At 39.8% G+C, this 18378-nt stretch overlaps 1 protein-coding gene across 1 annotated transcript; it reads left to right on the top strand.

Moving 5' to 3' along the window:
• The first annotated feature begins 192 nt into the window (after window positions 1-192).
• On the top strand, window positions 193-17855 carry rims3 (regulating synaptic membrane exocytosis 3). Its single transcript, XM_077743040.1, has 7 exons — window positions 193-402; window positions 4622-4970; window positions 12359-12500; window positions 12572-12684; window positions 12929-13030; window positions 13111-13250; window positions 13321-17855. The coding sequence occupies exons 2-7, from the start codon at window positions 4673-4675 to the stop codon at window positions 13531-13533; spliced, it is 1008 nt and encodes a 335-aa protein (XP_077599166.1). The 5' UTR covers window positions 193-402; window positions 4622-4672; the 3' UTR covers window positions 13534-17855.
• Window positions 17856-18378: the final 523 nt, after the last annotated feature.

The following is an 18378-nucleotide window of genomic DNA, read 5'->3' as shown; positions in this document are numbered from 1 at the left end:
TTCACTCATTCCCAAAGGTCAGCGGGGTACTAGAGCCTTTCCGAGCTCAAATATGAAGAAAAAAATAGTCATTTATTTATTTACTGTTAGATAGGAGTGTCCCAAATCGAGCCACGGGTAGGCGCTGTTTCCCCACTACGGTCTCATCTGTTCCATCCCACATCTCATCCTTAGCAGCTCAGCAGCGCCTCCTGGGTTCGGCTCAACCTTACCTTGGATTGCAGCCGCACAGTAAGCAGAGTGCACAGCGGAGACGGCATGGGAAGCTTTTTCTTTCTTTTTTTTCTTTTTTGTTCCTCATCCCCTTTACTACTAAATAGCAGTGAAAGGATGCCATTGATCCAGGCGGGGCAAAAGCACAACATCATTTGACTTACGAGCTCCTCTTCTCCGCTCCTCGTGGTAAGTGCTCAGTTTCAGCACCACAATTGTGCACAATTCTGTCAGGGCGATGCAATGCACGTGATCAGCCGAGCATCTTCAACGATGGCTCACAATGTCAAAAAAAATGCGCTGGAGGAGGAACGCCTTAAAATAGATTTTTTTTAAATAAGTTATTCATACTTGTATGCAGACGGGGAATTCTTGGAGCTGTTTGCACAGTAATGAATCTGTCTTAAATGTCATTTTCCTCCCCAGTGACGTCTGATGACTTTTTAGGAAAGATCCAATGAAACATAATTTGATTTTTTTTGGACAGGTGATAAAATAGCATATTTTATCTGGTTGAAATCTTAAAATGGGGAAATTTTGCATGCCATAATCATGCTGCATTTGTTTTATGTAACAGCGTTCTTGAGGGATGTTGAAACACCCTAGAGAACTTTCTGCATTTCCATCACTTTTGCACAGGCTGCAAAATCATATTGCTTATCATAGTGAGGAGTACAAACATATTTTAGTTGAAGTAAAACTCATCACAATTTTCTCATCATTCATCCTTTCCTTGTGGTCCATAAAAACGGCTATTTTTAAAATGTTTTGGTAGCAAATACAAAAAAAAATAGATGCAAACTGGAAAATTCCCAACAAAATTCAGCCAATATCAGCAAATATATAAATTGTTACATAAAAAAGTTCAATTTATAGTCCGTAAAACACGGTAGTTCTCAAATCATAGGGAGTCCAAAGCTTGTATTTTTATTTTGTTATTCTGCATGCGTGTACATTTAAGCGGGTGTGATAGTGCGGCGCATAAGCATATTATTTCATAAGCACATTAGCATCAGGCACTTTTCAGATGGCTCGTCCTCGTTGCCAAACGCGAGACGGGCTGGGCCGAGCTCATGCTGAGGTGTTACATTTTGTCAGATGGCGCACAAAAACAAAACGCACGGGGGCCATAATGTGCCGCACCGGCCCACTGTTTGGCCAGGTCAAAATTTGCATTGAATTAGCGGCCTTGATTTCTGCTACACTTGAGCATTTGAGATGGCGTGACCGCTTAAACTGGCTTAGAGGCAAGCGGGCACTTTTTTGGCACCAAAAAAAGTGCTTGGAAGAGGATAATTATCCAAGTGCTTAACTCTTGAAATCCAATGCCTGATTCTCATTTGATCCCCCAACGTAATCCGGCGAGACCGCATCGAGACGGGAGAATCGGGAAGGGACTCGTGCTTTTATTGCAAAAAAAGAGTCATTTTGCAATAAAAGAGTCATTTTGCAAAAAAAGAGTCATTTTGCAATAAAAGAGTCATTTTGCAAAAAAAAGAGCCATTATGCCAAAAAAGAGCCATTTTGCACACATTGGCTGCCATTGACGTTAACTCCAGTTTTTTTATATAGTCATCCCAGTAAGTTAGTTGGTTATTGTTTAAAGGTAAGTGTTTTGAAATGACCAAAAAATAGTCAGAATTCACATATTCTCTTGCGTCATAGATGAATACAATGTTAATGAAAGGGAAATGAGCCAATTGAAAATGAACAACAGCAGAAATAAACACTCTAAAGTGGAATTTATTGATCTATTTTTATCATTTTTACTTCTTTGTATGCTATTGAATGTTCATTTCTAGGTAAAACGGACTATGTAAGGGTTAAAAAATCCAAACAACAAATGCATTACTGCATAGAAATTGGAATAATTTCCATTTTGCATAGAAAACACAGACTTTTCCAGCAAAAATGTCTATTCTTTGTACTTCTCTAAGCATTAATGCAGACTCTTCATGGCAAATCCCGTCGCCTTGTGCATATCATTACAAACGCTCATTTGCTCGGCGCTATTTCCCCCCCTAATCCACGCACAGCTGAGCTAGCGATCCGACGCGCTCTTCCCCGCAGTCAATCGATAGCCTTTTGGATGATCCGGACCTCCTACGGTCTTTAGACCAAAAATATTGGGACCATTGGAGCTAATCCAATGGCTTAAATACATCCACTCAAATTGAAATCTAGTTTAAAGACCGGATCACATCTTGTTATCGTGCCATCTTAAACGTGACTCACTCTCTTTTGGTCGTTAGTTTGAGGCCATGACCAAAAGATAGACTGACAATGTTGCTCCGTCAGCAAAAGTGGGCGGCGACTTTGAAATATCGCAAACGCAACGGGCAAAAGTGGGTTAAGAACGACGTGACGTGACGGGCTTGGAGCATTTTCCTGACTCATGGTTACGTTCCCTAGTGACGAATGCGGTCAGTGACACATCTCATCTCCTTCTCCATGGAAGTCAGCCCCGGGGGCGCCGAAGTGCACCACACCCTCCACCGTGATCCCGTTTTAGAGCGCTAATTCTTTATTCATTAACCTCCGTATATATCTGTCGTATTGAAGTATGCGGCTAAGCCATTCATGACGGGAGATCCATTCAAGACCCCAAAAGAAATGTCCGCAACCTTTAAATGATTATTTTTTACCAAGTGACTCTAAAATGTGCCAAAATGTGCCCACCCTTTGTGACTTGTTTCATTGCTGAGACTTCAAATGCAGCCAAAATGGTCTCCAAAGACTTTCCACACATACAACAAAAACATATCTAGACTACACCAAAAACAACAACAATAAAAAAATTATACACACATAACAATAACTCCAATTGACACTTCCCAAAATCTATATCTTATATCAGCCTTTATCTCTAACACAAATGAAAACACTCCCCAAAAAGCCATCCACACCAAAGTCCTGCCATAAACTATTACATAACTCACCCATCATAAACCAAACACACAAAAACATTCCGACCAACAAATACTCCCAAAAAAACCCTAACAACCATCATAAAATCTGATAAAGACTTTTGCAAGCATCTAAAAAAACCTTCCCATAACTCCACCATCATAAACCATCCACCAAAAAAATCCTTTCCACCAACAAACACCACTCAAAAAAACCTTTAAAACTTTATTTACCACATCAATTCCAAACACAATTCTTAACATACCCGCCAAATATTAGCTTTCTCAAGTTTTTCACAACCAACAAAAAGACCACCACATTCCCCATCCAAATCGCAATGCCAAAAGACATATTAAGGGCAAATTCACTCTAAAGTTTATGCATTATTAAAGTCTTCCTACTCCAGGAATGTGTGCTGTAGCATCAATAAAATGTGCATTGGTCCGTACAACCCTTAGCCAGTGTGTATAAAATAAAAAATAAAAAAATAAAACATGTTTGCAGACACTTGGCTTGGCTTCTTCAATAAATGGGGATACATGAAAGGAAGGCTATTTTTACGAGGCGCACTAGATAAGCTTCAGTCAGAGGATTTTTTTTTTTAAAAGGTCACTTTGACATAATATAGTATGAGCATCAGATAACAAACACAGCGGGGGGGGTGACGAGGATACACAACAAGAATTCCTGGGACGTGACAAAGCGCTAAGGCTATTATTACCCTCATTTATGGAGTAAATACAATCATGTACAAAAGCCAAGTGCTTGTAGTGTCTGCTCTGGCTTTTTAAAGGTGGGAGCTCAAATATGATTGGCCAGAAATAACATCAGACAAGCTTGACATTTGTGTCTATGTGAGCGTTTTGTTTTGTTTGTTTGTTTTCACACTGACCTTTGTCTTCTTCTTTGTTTTGCACTTACTGTAATTCGGCAATGCTTTTGAAGGCTCTTTGGATCTTCTCATTTGGCTCGGTTTTAGGAATAGAAAAATTAGGGTTCCATGAGAAGTAGTAGTAGGTTTTTTCACCACATCCCCAAAACATGAACCCTAAGTCGTATTGCATGAATAAAATTTGTTTTGTGTCAAAAACTAAATGCCAAATAATAAAAAACTGGAACAAAATGAACAAAAATACAAACTAAACAGGGCAAACCGCTGAATAGGCAACATTACTTACAAAAAACAATACTCCCACAAGGACACAGAGTTTAAATACACTGACAAGGGTTGATGACAACCACAAAAAAGGGAAAAACAGCCAGAAAAAACCCAGCAGGTGAAACTCATCTCCAATCATGCGAAGAGGACAAACTAGGAAGTACACCCAACAAACGGTGACATAAGCATTGTTAAAAAAGATGAAATATATGACAAAAATGACTATTTATACGTGTAATTGGTCTTAAATAGTGAAAAAGTGTGCAGCGTTGTCCAAAGGTCAAAGGTCATGCTTACCCACAATGAAGTTTTTTTATCTGAAAATAGCGTTTTCTCCCTCAGCCTCACCTGGACTTTGCCACCCCCCCACCGGTCCTCTCGACCAGCAGGACCATGATGCTGAGCAGCTCGGTGGAGGTGCCCAGCCCGGGTGGCCTCAGCAGCTTGAGCGGACTGAGCGAAGCCGCCCGGAACGTGGTACGTTCCTCCAGCATCTCGGGCGCCATGTACAACTTGGAGAAGAGCCCCGGCGGCGGTAGCGCTGGCGGTGGCGGCGGCAATGGAGGGGGCGGTCCCGAGTCCGGCTCGCTGGCCGGCAACAAGAAACGGCGATCCAGCTTGGGAGCCAAAATGGTGGCCATCGTGGGCTTGTCACAGTGGAGCAAAAGCACACAGCAACTTAACCAGCATGGTCAGTTCTTCTTCTTCTCTTCGATTTTTGTTCTTACAATTTGTTTATTCATTTTATAGTCATGCCAACAACCTTCATTCACTCTTAAGTTATTCTGCAGTGAGAAAGCAGGACTTTTATTTTTTGTAATGCCGCTCACGTTTTTGACATTCAACCCCCTTCCGCGTTTCTCGTGCAATTTGTACCGGCCCACTTCAAAGCAGTCATAAAATGAAGGCCTTGTTAGGAATGAACTTCCAAATATTCCTACTTTTACAAGAATTTTTTTACACATTAACCCATTGACGGCCATGGATGTCCAATTTGGAAGTATTCAAATATTCCCTGAAATTCAGCCTTCAAAACCCAATGATATTTTGCATTTGTACTTTCTTGTGCTTATCAGATAAGGCAAAAATGTGGGCCCACTTTTCAATAAAATCCATTTCCTATAAAAGTATTGTTTTTATAAGCGGCTTTAGGCTTCAATCTAATGTTAACTAGGTGGGGGGGATGCATGCTAATGACAGGGACATTATGTTCTCATTTGCCTCCCGTGGGAATAATTATACAGACCAGATCCTACTGGTGCAACAGAAGCCCACTTATGCCTGGTGGGTGGTAAGAAAAGTTTTATATTTCCATCAGTAAATGCCAAAAAAAGTCCAAAACACTCACTTGATTTTATCATTTTCTTATGACTGGGTTTGTTTCTGGCTTCAATCCCCGATCTTGACAAAGTGACAATTTATGGCCTGTTCTTATCTAAATAAAAAGCTTTTTGTTCAAATGCCAACATACTTAATGTACGCTTGCATTAAAAAGCTTGGCATTAAAAGCCTGTGTGCTTTAAGTAGAAAAATATTAGATGATTGTCACCTTTGAGTATTGCTCACATATGAGAGGCCCTGGAAAAAGGATTGATTTTCAATAAATGGTCTGAGCTCTTCCATTTTGAATATATATACAACCTCTCTTCCTGGAAAGTAAACAGAAAATAGCGGACACGTGATGAGTACTGTGTACACGTCCAAGACACGAGTCGTGCCAGTGTTAGGAGAGTCGCCAAATATCCCGCGGGCAATGTAAACAGGAACACAGAACGACATGAACTTGGACGCATGCATTTGTGGAAATGCGGGTGTCAACTTTGGAGTGAAATATTCCAATGGCTCATAAGGAAAAAAACGTAAAAATACGGATTTGACACTTATTTATGTTGTGTCTGACATGTTGACAAATGGGAGCGCTAAGCAAGCATGAGGAGGAGGATGGATGAGGGGGGGGTCTAAATTTAGATGTTCTCAGCTGCCAGGAGAACACATCTCGCCGGGAATGAAGTGATGGGATCGTGCCCCCGGTGCTTTTACCTCCAGCAATATGGCCGCTCTTCTTGTTATGGTGGCATCACCTCAGTTTCACTTGCGTGAGTCATTTTGCAAAAAAAAAAGCCAGCAAATGACAAACAGCTGGGTTCCTGGGTTAAATTATTCAAAAATATTCAAGTTTGGGACCATTATAGTGCATTCTTCATTAAATAAACACAATTTTTTATCAGTGACGGTCGCTTTTTGTGACAACAGATCCAAGTGAAGATGCTGTAATATCAATCAGGGTCCTTTTTAACATTCTACGCAGGTGCTCATTATTGGATAAATGCGCTCAGGTGCCGCGTTTTGATTGGCAGGCGCATTGATCGTCCGATGGGGGCTTGCCAAGTGCACCTGGGGGGAAGTCCACCATTGGTTGATGGGCTGGTGGCTAATAAAGCACTCGTTTAAATCGTCCCCGGGGTCTCGTAAATATGGCGGAGGGACAGAACGTCGACGGTGATGTTTTAAATTAAAGGCGACAAAGATGGATGTTGGTAAAAAAGGGAAAATGGTCTGAAATGGATGACGTAGGGGTGATTATTTGTTCTATTCGGGCCGTTGAAGTACCGTGCTTTATAAAATTAAATGATGAAGGTTTAAGGGGAAGCTTAATGGAATAAATGGAGATGAATACTTTCATAGACATTGATTTAGAAACGTGTTATTATGTCTGCAAGGCGGTGCTCTGGTCACGCTGCATTTTGGGGAATTAGATCTAGTCAGTGTGCAAATATAACTGGGATAAATTCAATTCAATTCCTTTATTGTTATTATACAAGTACAATGCGATCAAGTGTACACATAAATAAGGAGTCATATAAAGCTTAAACAGGCGGAAAAGTACATTTTTTGGGGGGGTTCTTTTCTCCGGTCTATTTATTGCCGGCTATTATTAGGGCCTTCTAGAAGAAAAAAAGGAGCTCACACGCATTATTTCCGCAGGTTTGAAGCGGTGACTCACTCCAGTCAGTCGGTCGGTAGCTCTTATCTCCGCAGGTTTACCCATGCTTGGAAAATACAAAAAAATAGAGCTTAAACGGAGGGCGACCGCTCTTGAGATTTAGTCACTGGGCTCACCCAAGGGTGGTAAATTAACGGAAGACAGGCAGGTCGGCGTTTCCCAAGCGGAATTTGTATTTTCTGATGTGTTTGTCTGGTTTAAAGATTCAAAAAATAGTTTCGTATGCATTGCATCACGAATCAATAAAAAACAATCCAACTTATCAGCCAGGGTAGTGAAATAAAAGCAGTTATGATATAGTATTTTAGCTCATGCACTATTATTATGTTTAATCAAAAGGTGGTGGAATAGCAGTGCCCTGCAACTTTTGAATAAACATCACCATGCAGGAAATTGCAACCCAGTATATACAGTAATTATGTGTGAGTATTTGTGTAAGTAAGTTAAAAAAAATGATATGTTGAGAGCTGCTTGGTGCATTGGAGCAACACACGCAAACACACTTGTGCTCGCAGCCAATGTAAACACAGCGGCAAGCTTATTTCTAAATCTGTTTCATGGCTACAGCGCGACAGGTGACTCTCAACGGGTTCCTTTTCTCAAAGTCCAAATGACATTTTGCTCTTAAGCTTCAGTGCGACAAATCTGGCAACATTCTGAAATAGTCACAAGCCTAATCATAATCATCAGCAAATGTGCCATGCAAATCTTTCCACTTCTTTGGAAAATAGACATAAAGATCCCCCCTAACATCCGTCCTTAAGTTTAATGTCAATAACCAATACATTAGGCAGATCTGTATTGAAAGGGGGAAATTACTAGCCAATTAGATTGGCCTTTTTCCCTCATTGTAATGAATTGAGATTGGACAGAATCCTTCTGCTGTAAACCATTAAGCGGCCGGCAGACATCCTGCCGTACGCTGAGATGAGTACCAAGCATTTCCCATGCATGGCAAAAAGGTTAATGGCTTCCTATTGGTCACAATTGTCCGGCCCTGAGACTTTATTGGCATTCATGAATGAGTTAAGGACAACACAAGAGATGTTTGGTGCGTTTTTACTTGATTAAAATAGAGGTATTCATAGTACTAACACTATTCAAGGAGAAATAAAGTTAAAGTGGTTATATAAGTGTATTTATATTTGTGGAAAACATGTTGCAATGCTTCTTGATGTACACAAAAATGGCGTTTATTGATCTGGAAGAATTGTCGTATTCATTCCATTAATATAAAACGGGTTAGGATGGTAGTATTAATAGGGGTGATCCTATGTGGTGGTTTTTCAATTGTGGCGGCCATGTTTGGTGCGCATTATACGCGATATTCGAGGGATTACTGTAAAAAAGTGATGCTATTCAAGAAATAAGGCAGTTGACTTTACAACATTTTAAATGCAGCATCTGGGGGTGCTTGAGTGAAGTACATATGTTGTGGAAATAAGGAATAAGGCAGCAAAATAATTATTATAAAGTCCCAGATCTTAAGATGGCAAAATGGAGTGAAAGCAGTGGTAGGAAATAAATGTGAACAGACCCAATTTTGATCCCCCCACTTATGTAACTGTCACAGATTCATCTCTGAATAATCTCTATTTTTAAACTCTACCTTTTTGAAGCCTTGCTTTTTTTGGCTGGAAATTGAGCAGAGGGGCCCAGCAGTGAAGACGCCACAACAAAATCTTTCATGGCAGACACCCTTGCTTGGTTACTGTTGCTACGCGCCGCTCGCTGCCGTCACCGCCGCATCCAATGGGCGCGCGGGCTAAAAACAGGATTTCTATATTACAGCTCATAATGAGAAAGGCTTCATCAATGTTCTCTGCAAATGTCAAAGCAGCTTTAATAATACGCAAGAGGAAAATATATGTGCGCTTTCCATACTTGCCATTCATTGGCTACTAAGCCGCCATTGTGAGACTTAAGACTATATGATCTCATATATCTGGATTGTTTTTTTTTTAATCCTTACCTTTTATGAGCACAAAGTTTTCCCATGATTAGACAATTAAATTCTTACGTAATGTCAGATTCGCACTAATTACACAATGTGTTTATTTGCTCTAGCCTGGTAATAAAAAGTAAGTTCAACTGCTGCACATATTTGCTTAGCTTGCGTTGAAATAGAATTTATTGGCTTGATATCCAGATAAAGTTTACATATTATACAACACGCTTATTTATTGACTTATTTATGCCTGGGGTGTCTTTTGCTGTGTCTGTATTCTCACAAAAACGAGATAAATAAAGTTATCTAATCTAATTATTAGGATGCGCCCTGCATGTTTTATTTATTAGTTTTGGACCACACTGTGATAGACTGGTCGCCGATTCAGGTTGTCCGTAGTTCGCTGGGATAGGCTCTAGCACCTCCGCGACCTTTGTCATGAGGATAAGCGGTTCAGAAAATGAATGAATAGTGTTGAACCATTTTCGCTTGTAGTAGTGGAAGCAAACATAAGAGCCAGTAAGTGATAATCAATGTATTGTACTCTAAAGTTAAATACAACTGAACTGACTGGTAAATGTACTGTGGTGGATTTATTTGCTTGTGAGCCGCATTGGCTTACTGGTGAGCGAGTAACCGGATATGTGATACCCAGACGAATTCTTTGCGTAGGTGGTTTTGATACAGACTTGCACAGGCCAAATATTTGGCTGGAGATTCATTTATGTGAAGAAATAGTAGTTTGGGGATCAAGATAGTTCACACATAAGAGTCCAATCTATGAAGTGATACGTGGAAGATAATACGGATGATCACCGGGCGCCAGGAAAAGGCACTCGTAAGGGGGGGGGAAAGGCTTAGGAGGGAATATGCCGGCCGGGGCTCTTGGTGCAATGCAGGCTGTGTTGCCATGGTAACGGGAAAGGGGGAGCGTGCCGAGGAAGAAGAAGAAGAAGAGGAGGAGGAGGAGGGGATTAGAGAGGAAGAGATCACTGCTCCTTAACAGGGTCTGTTTTGATAGGAGAGGAGGGGCAGACTGATAAATGAGTAAATAGCGTTCAAGTCCAAGTTGAACCACAAAGACTGCCTTGTCATCCTTGTGAAGTTGAGCCCATATTTCCAGACAAAGGTTTAGGTTCATGACAGTATTTTTTGTTTTTTTTTACAATAACAGGGAGGAGCTCGTCTCCATGGCGCCAGCTGTCTCAGGTGGCATCGCCCCGATCGCAGGGTTGTCATAGCAGCGTCAACCCAGGGCCCCACTTTACTCTCGCTCATCTTCCTCACGTTAAAGTCTCCCGAAAATAACGTGGATTTGTTTGCGCCAGGCAAGGGGGGGGGGGGGGTGCTTCTTTGGGTGTTGGTGTGGCCATGGTGATGGGGGCGAGGGGTGAGGCGGGTGAGGGGATTTTAATAAGCTCAGAGTTGCTCTGGCCTAATGAAATGAGATGACTATGTCGGAGAGTCGCTTTTAACTAGCAACAAGGGCCAAACCTCTTTTTAATAGGCTAATATGGAAGCTGCCTGATATCCCTGAACTAATTGACTCGAGTCAAAATACTGAGTGCAAAAAATATATTCCTGAATCCGCTATTTTATATTCTTCAACTGACATTTCAGTTGTTTTTAACTTTGGAGGGATTGTAGCATTTCTAACACAGTGTCAGGTTAAAAATGAATGTTTGCATAAATAATGGAAAATTAGGCATGGGGGTTCTTTGGTCTGACTGGCGACCAGTCTAGAGTGTGACCCAAAGTCAACTGGGATAGACTCCAGCACCCCTGGGTCTGATAAGGATAGGCGGTGTTGTGGAAATGAATGAAAAAAATAATTGAATGTGCCACTTTTGTTGATCCATGTCATATTTTTGCCATTGCAGTACAAGGTTTGTAAGAATTATTTTTAACGAGTTCACTGAATGGTCTTACTGACAAAAACAGATAGTTCACAGACCTAAAGTTGGATGTGCAGGATATGCAAGAAATGATTTTCCATAATATCCAAGTCTTGGCAGAGTGGGGGCGGAAGCCATGCCATCACAACGGCGTTTTATAATGAGCGGCGCAGAACAAAAGCAACTCTTCCGTGGCTTTGTGTTTAACAACCATTGTCACGTCTGTAGGAACACATTTGCAAGGCTTTAAATCCTTTCTTTAGGGATTGAAAAAGTTTGCCTAGACCGCATTCACGTGCACGGCTTGGTAAACAGCGCCTCACATTTTTTTTAGAAATACCATTTCTCAAAGGGCAACCAGGAACTAGATGACACCCTGTCATTCGATGGCCGTTAAAAATGGACCGTCATTAAGAATAAAAAGACATTTTTTTGAACCGGAAAGGTTCATTGGCAAGTCGGATGTGTGGCTAACACCAGTTTGGAAAGTGTAAATGCAGCAGACAAGCGATTAAAATGATGATCATGCCGCTCATGTGTAATGCCGCACTTCCTGATTATACGCTACTTCTTATGCTGATTGGATTAGTTTATGCATTTATTGCGCGGCATTCAAAGCCGCCAGCACAGGTGAAAATAAGTTCACCATTTTTAGAAAGAGTCGGAGCATATTACGTATTTACTTGAGCATTCTCTTTCTTCTGCCAAATGACTGTTTTAAAGCATCTCTTTGTGGGTTATTTGGAATCATTTGCTTACAAATGATGATCAACAAGTTCGCTGCAAAATAAGATGAAGTCATTGCCAGTCGTCAATAGTGATGGACGTGCAATTTATTTGTAGAACAAGTAAAGAAAATGCCAATGAAGAGAGCTTAATGGATCATATTGCAGTATTTGTGCAGATTTGTTCATAAGAATCAACAATTTAAGGTGGTCGGACGTTTGGTTGCCGGTCTTTTGGTCGCGGGAATTTTTTGGTCGCCAGTAAAATGGTGACAGAGTAGTTTACTGTTAAAACCAGCTCTCCAAATTATATCCATGAGAGAGAGTTTAATATCTAAGAGATAGAGAGTTTAATATTTAAGTACTGTTTAAAAACTAAGTACATATGACCGGGGACCAAACATCCGGCGACCAAACATCCGGTCACGCAATTTTTAAAGCTGTGATTTGCTTGGAATGATTGATTGGATCAGATTATCCAAAATGATTTTGGACTTGACTTTCCAGACGGCGGGACCAAGAAGCTTCGCAGCACCATCCGACGCAGCACGGAGACGGGCATCGCCGTGGAGATGAGGAACCGGGTCACGAGGCAGGGCAGCAAGGACTCCACCGACGGCAGCACCAATTCCAACAGCTCCGACGGAACGTGAGCGACCGCCTGGTGCCGCCGCTCGGCCTGAGCATTCAGCACCAGTGACAACTTATCCCAAACCACAGGTTCATCTTTCCTACCACCCGCCTGGGACCCGAGAGTCAGTTCAGCGACTTCTTGGATGGATTAGGCCCCGCTCAAATCGTTGGGCGGCAAACCTTAGCAACCCCTCCCATGGGTAAGCCCCCCCCCCCCCCCCCCACGGATTGACAAGGTTGGAAGAAAGCATCTCATACAATTGTAAAAGCCTAGTAAGTTATTGTGGATGAAATAGGGATTGTTAATACTATTTAAAAGGCATATCATTCTTTGCTTCCATCTAGTGGTGGCAATTGTCAAATGAACTGAATTCATTTGGATATCATAGATGAATGGATTAGTCAGAAAAGGAATAAATACAAAAAATATTTCCCTCTTTGCAGGCGACGTCCATGTTGGCATGTTGGACCGTGGAGGCCAACTGGAGGTGGAGGTCAACCAGGCCAGGGGTTTGATTCCCAAACCGGGTTCTAAAAATATTCCAGGTGCACCCCTTTCTTCCCCCTTAAGGCTCCCTGTAAAATAATAATAATAATAATTCAAATTGATTTCATTTTGCACGCAGCGACCTACGTAAAAGTCTACGTCCTGGAAAACGGAGTCTGCTTGGCTAAGAAGAAAACCAAAGTGGTGAAGAAAAACCTAGACCCGAGCTACCAGCAGCCTCTGTTATTCGATGAGAGTCCTCAGGGAAAAGTCCTCCAGGTAATGGACAGACTCCTCCTTTCTCTGGATTATCCATTTCTGGTCTTTAAAAAAAAGGGTCTACCCACAGGTCATTGTATGGGGGGACTACGGACGTATGGACCACAAGTGCTTCATGGGAATGGCCCAGATCCTGTTGGAGGATTTGGACCTCTCAGCCACTGTAGGCGGCTGGTACAAGCTGTTCCCTACCTCCTCCCTGGCGGACCCCAGCATCGGACCTCTGACCCGACGCCTGTCCCAGTCCTCCTTGGAGAGCGCCACTAGCCCGTCCTGCGCCTAAGTCCGAATCCCGCCGACCCCTTCGTACTGTACATAGCACTGAAGACCAAGCGCGAGAGGCCACGGGCTCCAAGCGCCATTTTCTAAGTAGGGAAAAACTCATAAATTCCAGCTCCTCCCAGAAAAGGTAGCATTTTCCCTCCTTCATCTTTCAAGTGACCACAACGCGATTGGTCGCAAACCCACGTTCTAAGATTCCTGGAAGACACTTTCCAAAACCCTCTATGCCAAACTTAAGACAAAAAAACCCATTATTTTTTAAAACCAAAGCAACCGTTATCGTCGTTGTAGTTGCAAAAATATCAAGTATGAATATGTAGCAGAGTTAATGACCTTAAAGTTATTATCTGCGAGCCAAAGGCATAACGAGAAGCAGATATATTCACATAAGGGAACGTATGTGAGGTAGCAAGTTAGAAACGATGCTATTGTACAGGGCAGGGCTAAATTTATATACATAGATATGCACACATATACTACTATATTATATTTATTTGTGTTTATGTCCGTATGGGCCGAATCCGCATGCTTGCTTGCTTGCAAAACCTTTGCGAAACCTTTTTGAAATGGCTTCAAACTTTTCTCTATAACATTGGTGAAAGCGGGTTGGTCCATTCATTGGCTCCAGACGTCCAATCTATTCCATTTCCTTTTAAAAGGATGGGCGTCTGACCGATCGCAAGCGGATTTGATTGGACTCCAACCGCGTTGCACTGCATTTTAAAGACAGCACTTTATTGTGAAATATTATCCCCACACTATTAATGCTATTGTTTTGACATGTGATGTTGTGATTCTTCTGGATTTGAATGCCAGCATGGAATTAAGTAGTAATGACGCAAATTTGCTTCGTATATTTATTGGTCTTGGCTTGATTTATTTATCCGTTTTCCTGATATGACGCTTGCATCTCAGTTATGGAAAAGTCAGCAAAATAATTTGTAGCACAACATTTCATTCCCTTCTTAAACAGGTGATTGGTATTTACTGTTTTGCGTTGCATTTTTGTACTCAATATATACTTAATTTTTAAAAAAAAAGGTACATTCCATTCACTAGTTGTATCAATTAATCCCAATCTGATTTAATCCAAGCACTTAATTAACTTTTCCACATTTTTTTATAGCGCAGGGGTGTCCAAACCCTTTTCAACCCCCCAAAAATCAAACAAAATTGGAAATCCTTCCATTTTTATTTGTCAAATATACTCAGAATAAATTGAAAGGAAGTGAATAAGTAAAAAAATACTCATCTGAAGACCATTCCAAAATACTATATACATATTTTTACACTACTAGAATAACTTTCACAACATTTTCCACATTTTTTTTAATATTAGTTAGCCTTAGCTAATGCTGAAGTGACTATCTCCCTCTACTGCTAAAACTGAGAATTGCAATGTAGCCTGAACTTAAGCTTCTTATCAATTGAAAGTTTGGACACCTCTATTATAAAGAATATATATCTATATATCATAACTTGTGGGCCACTGGCATGATGTCAAATGAGTAGAAAAACGTTTTTGCACCTTTTTTGGGTAAAAAACAGCACCTTGTAGAACATCCATGATCACCACTGAATGTTTACTCCTTGGCAAAAAAAAGAGAAAAGAATATTGGCTGTGTAAATTCCAGTCTTTTAAAGTTTTACGGGCGTATTTGTAAATCATTTGCCGTACAGTGAAACAAATCCAGCATCCAAAAATCTTCTGAATTCCGCTACCCCAACAAAGCCAAGTAGAAAATGGCCTTTCTTCCTCGTGTACGCATTTATTGCATCGCATTCCCAGCATCAAAGTGTAAATAGCTCGGAATAGATTGCTATTCAAAGGCTGTCGCCATTCTTCAAAGTCCCTCTAAAGTGAAAATGCTTTTTAAATTAGACACCGAAAAAGAAACACTTCCTTTTTTTGTGCGCTCACTGCCAACCACAATACAAAAAAAATCATCCCAATGACAAATTCTCACAAGCTTTATCAGTCTAACTTCACTTTACAGGGTCTTTAATCTTCACCAAAATGTTAAATCAGTTTCTTGACGTCCACTTATTGGAAAGTGGAGTTTTTTATAGCACTAATTATAATATTTACTCAAAAAACACAGCGTTAGGAAGTGGTTCCGGTGACTTCTTGAATGTGAAGGTAGCGAAACGGGTCTCTGGTAGTAGACATGCTTTTTATTCTTTAAGGGGTTGCGCATGTTGACTCGTTTATGTGCAAAAAACAAAAAAACAAAAAAGAGTACTGTATTGTCAATCAACTTGTTGAAAATGTATTTTATTTTTTTATAGTTAGAGAGGAATTATTCCAGAGGAGGTGGAAATACCTCGTGTTGATGAGGGCTTTGTTCAGTTTAAAATGGCCTTATTGTTCCAATTAGAATGCTTCACTATTGTATTACATGTATTTTTGCTTGAAATATTCTTACTGGAATTATACATACAGTATATATATGTATACAGAATAGTTGTGTAAAGTTTTCTGAATGTATTTCTTAACCCTCACACATATTCCTTATTTTTTATTTACTGGGTAGCACAGTTTTTGTCCTTTTCACAACTGTATGTTTTTGTGTATTATAATATTTTGAAAGCAGTCGCTTGGTTGAAAGAAGCAGGCACCCTATGTTTTTTTTATTTATTTATTGGAAGTGTAATGAAAGGGTTGATGGCACAATTATGGGTTGGTTTGATTTGTGTATGTGGAGATTATTTATAGCGTGATTCTTTGATTCGGGAATAATTATTCATTTTTTTAACGGCAGTTGAAGTCACTGGGGGATGGTTAAGAGATGTAATGTGTACTTGTTTAAAACATAAAGCTGTATTTTGGGTTTGCAAATGCTGAAACTTTCTATGGGAAGTTAGCTGAGGGAATTTGGAAGGCTTCCTCTTATTATATAGCATTGTGTTTTGGTTTATATTCTATTTGTACAGTCTTAAAATATTCCATATGCGGCATAAATAGGTTTAGAATGACATTTATAGGAGCCCCAATGGTATGGTAATTGAGTATGAATTGATTTTTCAATTTTAGATACATTAAAGACAAAGAATTTTTCCAATTGGTGCAAATCCCAGCTAGTTCCCATGAAAAGTATGACATTCCCATGTTAATGTAGCACTGGCTCTGCCAATTTTCTCCGGGCAATAACAATGGACTGTAACATGAAAGTTGTTTAAATTGAAGCATTTTTTGCAGCGTGCAACACATCAAATCTTAACCTGACACTACGCCATGCGTAGAGAAGTAACGTTAAAGTACTACAGGAGCTATTTTACCATCTACTTTTCAACAATTTCATCTTTCTTCCGGGTTTTTTCAAGTGTAGCAAAGTGACACAGTAAACTGTACATCTTGTAATATTCTTAATAATATGTCCATGTCTTAATTTGTCTGTCTAAAAAAAAAGATATTTGAATTATTTTGATCTGATAGCCATTTTCAAGGTCATGTATTATTATTATTATATTCACTGTACTCTCAAGACAAGAAACTCTAAAAATATGTGACATAGTTGTCATAATAGTATACAAAAATTATAAGGAATAAATGAAAATATAGTATAATGAAGTAAGGCCTGAAAAAATGTTACATATTGTTGCCAGGTTCTGTAAAAATCTGCCACTTTGAAAATTAATTTAACATAAAAACAGTTAGAAACCAAAAAGCTCTATATACACAAAATGCATAAAGTGAAATACAACTGAACTGAAAAAAACATATTGTCTTGCGAGTACTTATAAAAATGCACCTCATATTTGATCAAATAGTTTTTCATGCTGTCCAGAGCAACCATCTTTGTTGTCAGTCTCCCAATTTAATCCCCCGTGTCCCCCCGTCTGAAAACGTTGGTCATTTCCAAGCCAGCAAAGCACAAAAGTCCTTGAATGCAACACAATGAGTAGAAAGCAACTTGCACACAAAACACAACAATCCTCACAAGCACACACACAAAAACACAAAGATCGGCATGAGAAGACAAATATTCCTTTCTCTAAATCGGCCTTAAGCTTTCCACCGAGACGTTTGCGAGGGTGATGTGCGAGAGGATGCATTTTATGGCAAAAAGTAGAAAACATTGGAAAGCTGTCATTTTCTACACGTGCTTTGTAAATGTTTTCTATGTGCGGTATTTGATAATGTAAAACTGGTATTTTTGTGGTTTGTAAGCTGCAAAATTGGTTACTCGCGGTGCACGTTGTTTTTTTTTTAGAGAAAATTTCAATGGAAAGGGTTATAAAAAAAACATGTTTTGGAGTCGGAAGCCTGTATTTGCATGTGTTTTGATTGAGAAAGTCAATAAAGTTCTTTTGAATCACACATATTGTTTGCCTGGTTTGCATTTTTTTTACACTTTTTTAACAGAGATGGCATTAAATGAAAAGAATAATTATTTATGTGTAACTATGGCAACTAGAGAGAGGCAGAGGATGCACAGTATGAAAAAAAATAAAAATAAAAATTAAGTGATTAAATAGGGGCATAATAAGATTGAAATGTTTCTGGTCATTGCTCCAGCACCCCCGGGACCCGATATGAACCAATGAATAAATAAATGACAAGTAGGACACATTCCTCTATTTCTTTCATTTGACAGAAAATGTCATTAAAAACACATTATAAAGAAAAAGAGATAATTTACAATCATAAGTTCATGCATTTTGTTAAAGATACATTCCGAGCATAATCGGACATTCAGATGCAGTTTGCTTGTTTGAAAAAAATAAATAAATACAAAGAAACATGACCTACAATGATGATGTTTTGGTCTTATTGTAAAAAAAAAAAAGCCCAAACATTTGCTCATAGAATAAAACCTCAGCAAAATTCCAGTGTGTATTGCTT

This window comes from Stigmatopora nigra, chromosome 21, assembly GCF_051989575.1.
Source record: "Stigmatopora nigra isolate UIUO_SnigA chromosome 21, RoL_Snig_1.1, whole genome shotgun sequence".
NCBI classification, from domain to species: domain Eukaryota; kingdom Metazoa; phylum Chordata; class Actinopteri; order Syngnathiformes; family Syngnathidae; genus Stigmatopora; species Stigmatopora nigra.
This window is presented reverse-complemented; position numbering and strand designations above follow the sequence as displayed.

Coding starts and splice junctions, on each gene's coding strand:
- rims3 (XM_077743040.1), top strand. CDS start 4,673: ATGATGCTGAGCAGCTCGGTGGAGGTGCCCAGCCCGGGTGGCCTCAGC. Junction 4,971..12,358: donor ACAGCAACTTAACCAGCATG/GTCAGTTCTTCT, acceptor TTGACTTTCCAG/ACGGCGGGACCAAGAAGCTT. Junction 12,685..12,928: donor CTTAGCAACCCCTCCCATGG/GTAAGCCCCCCC, acceptor CCCTCTTTGCAG/GCGACGTCCATGTTGGCATG.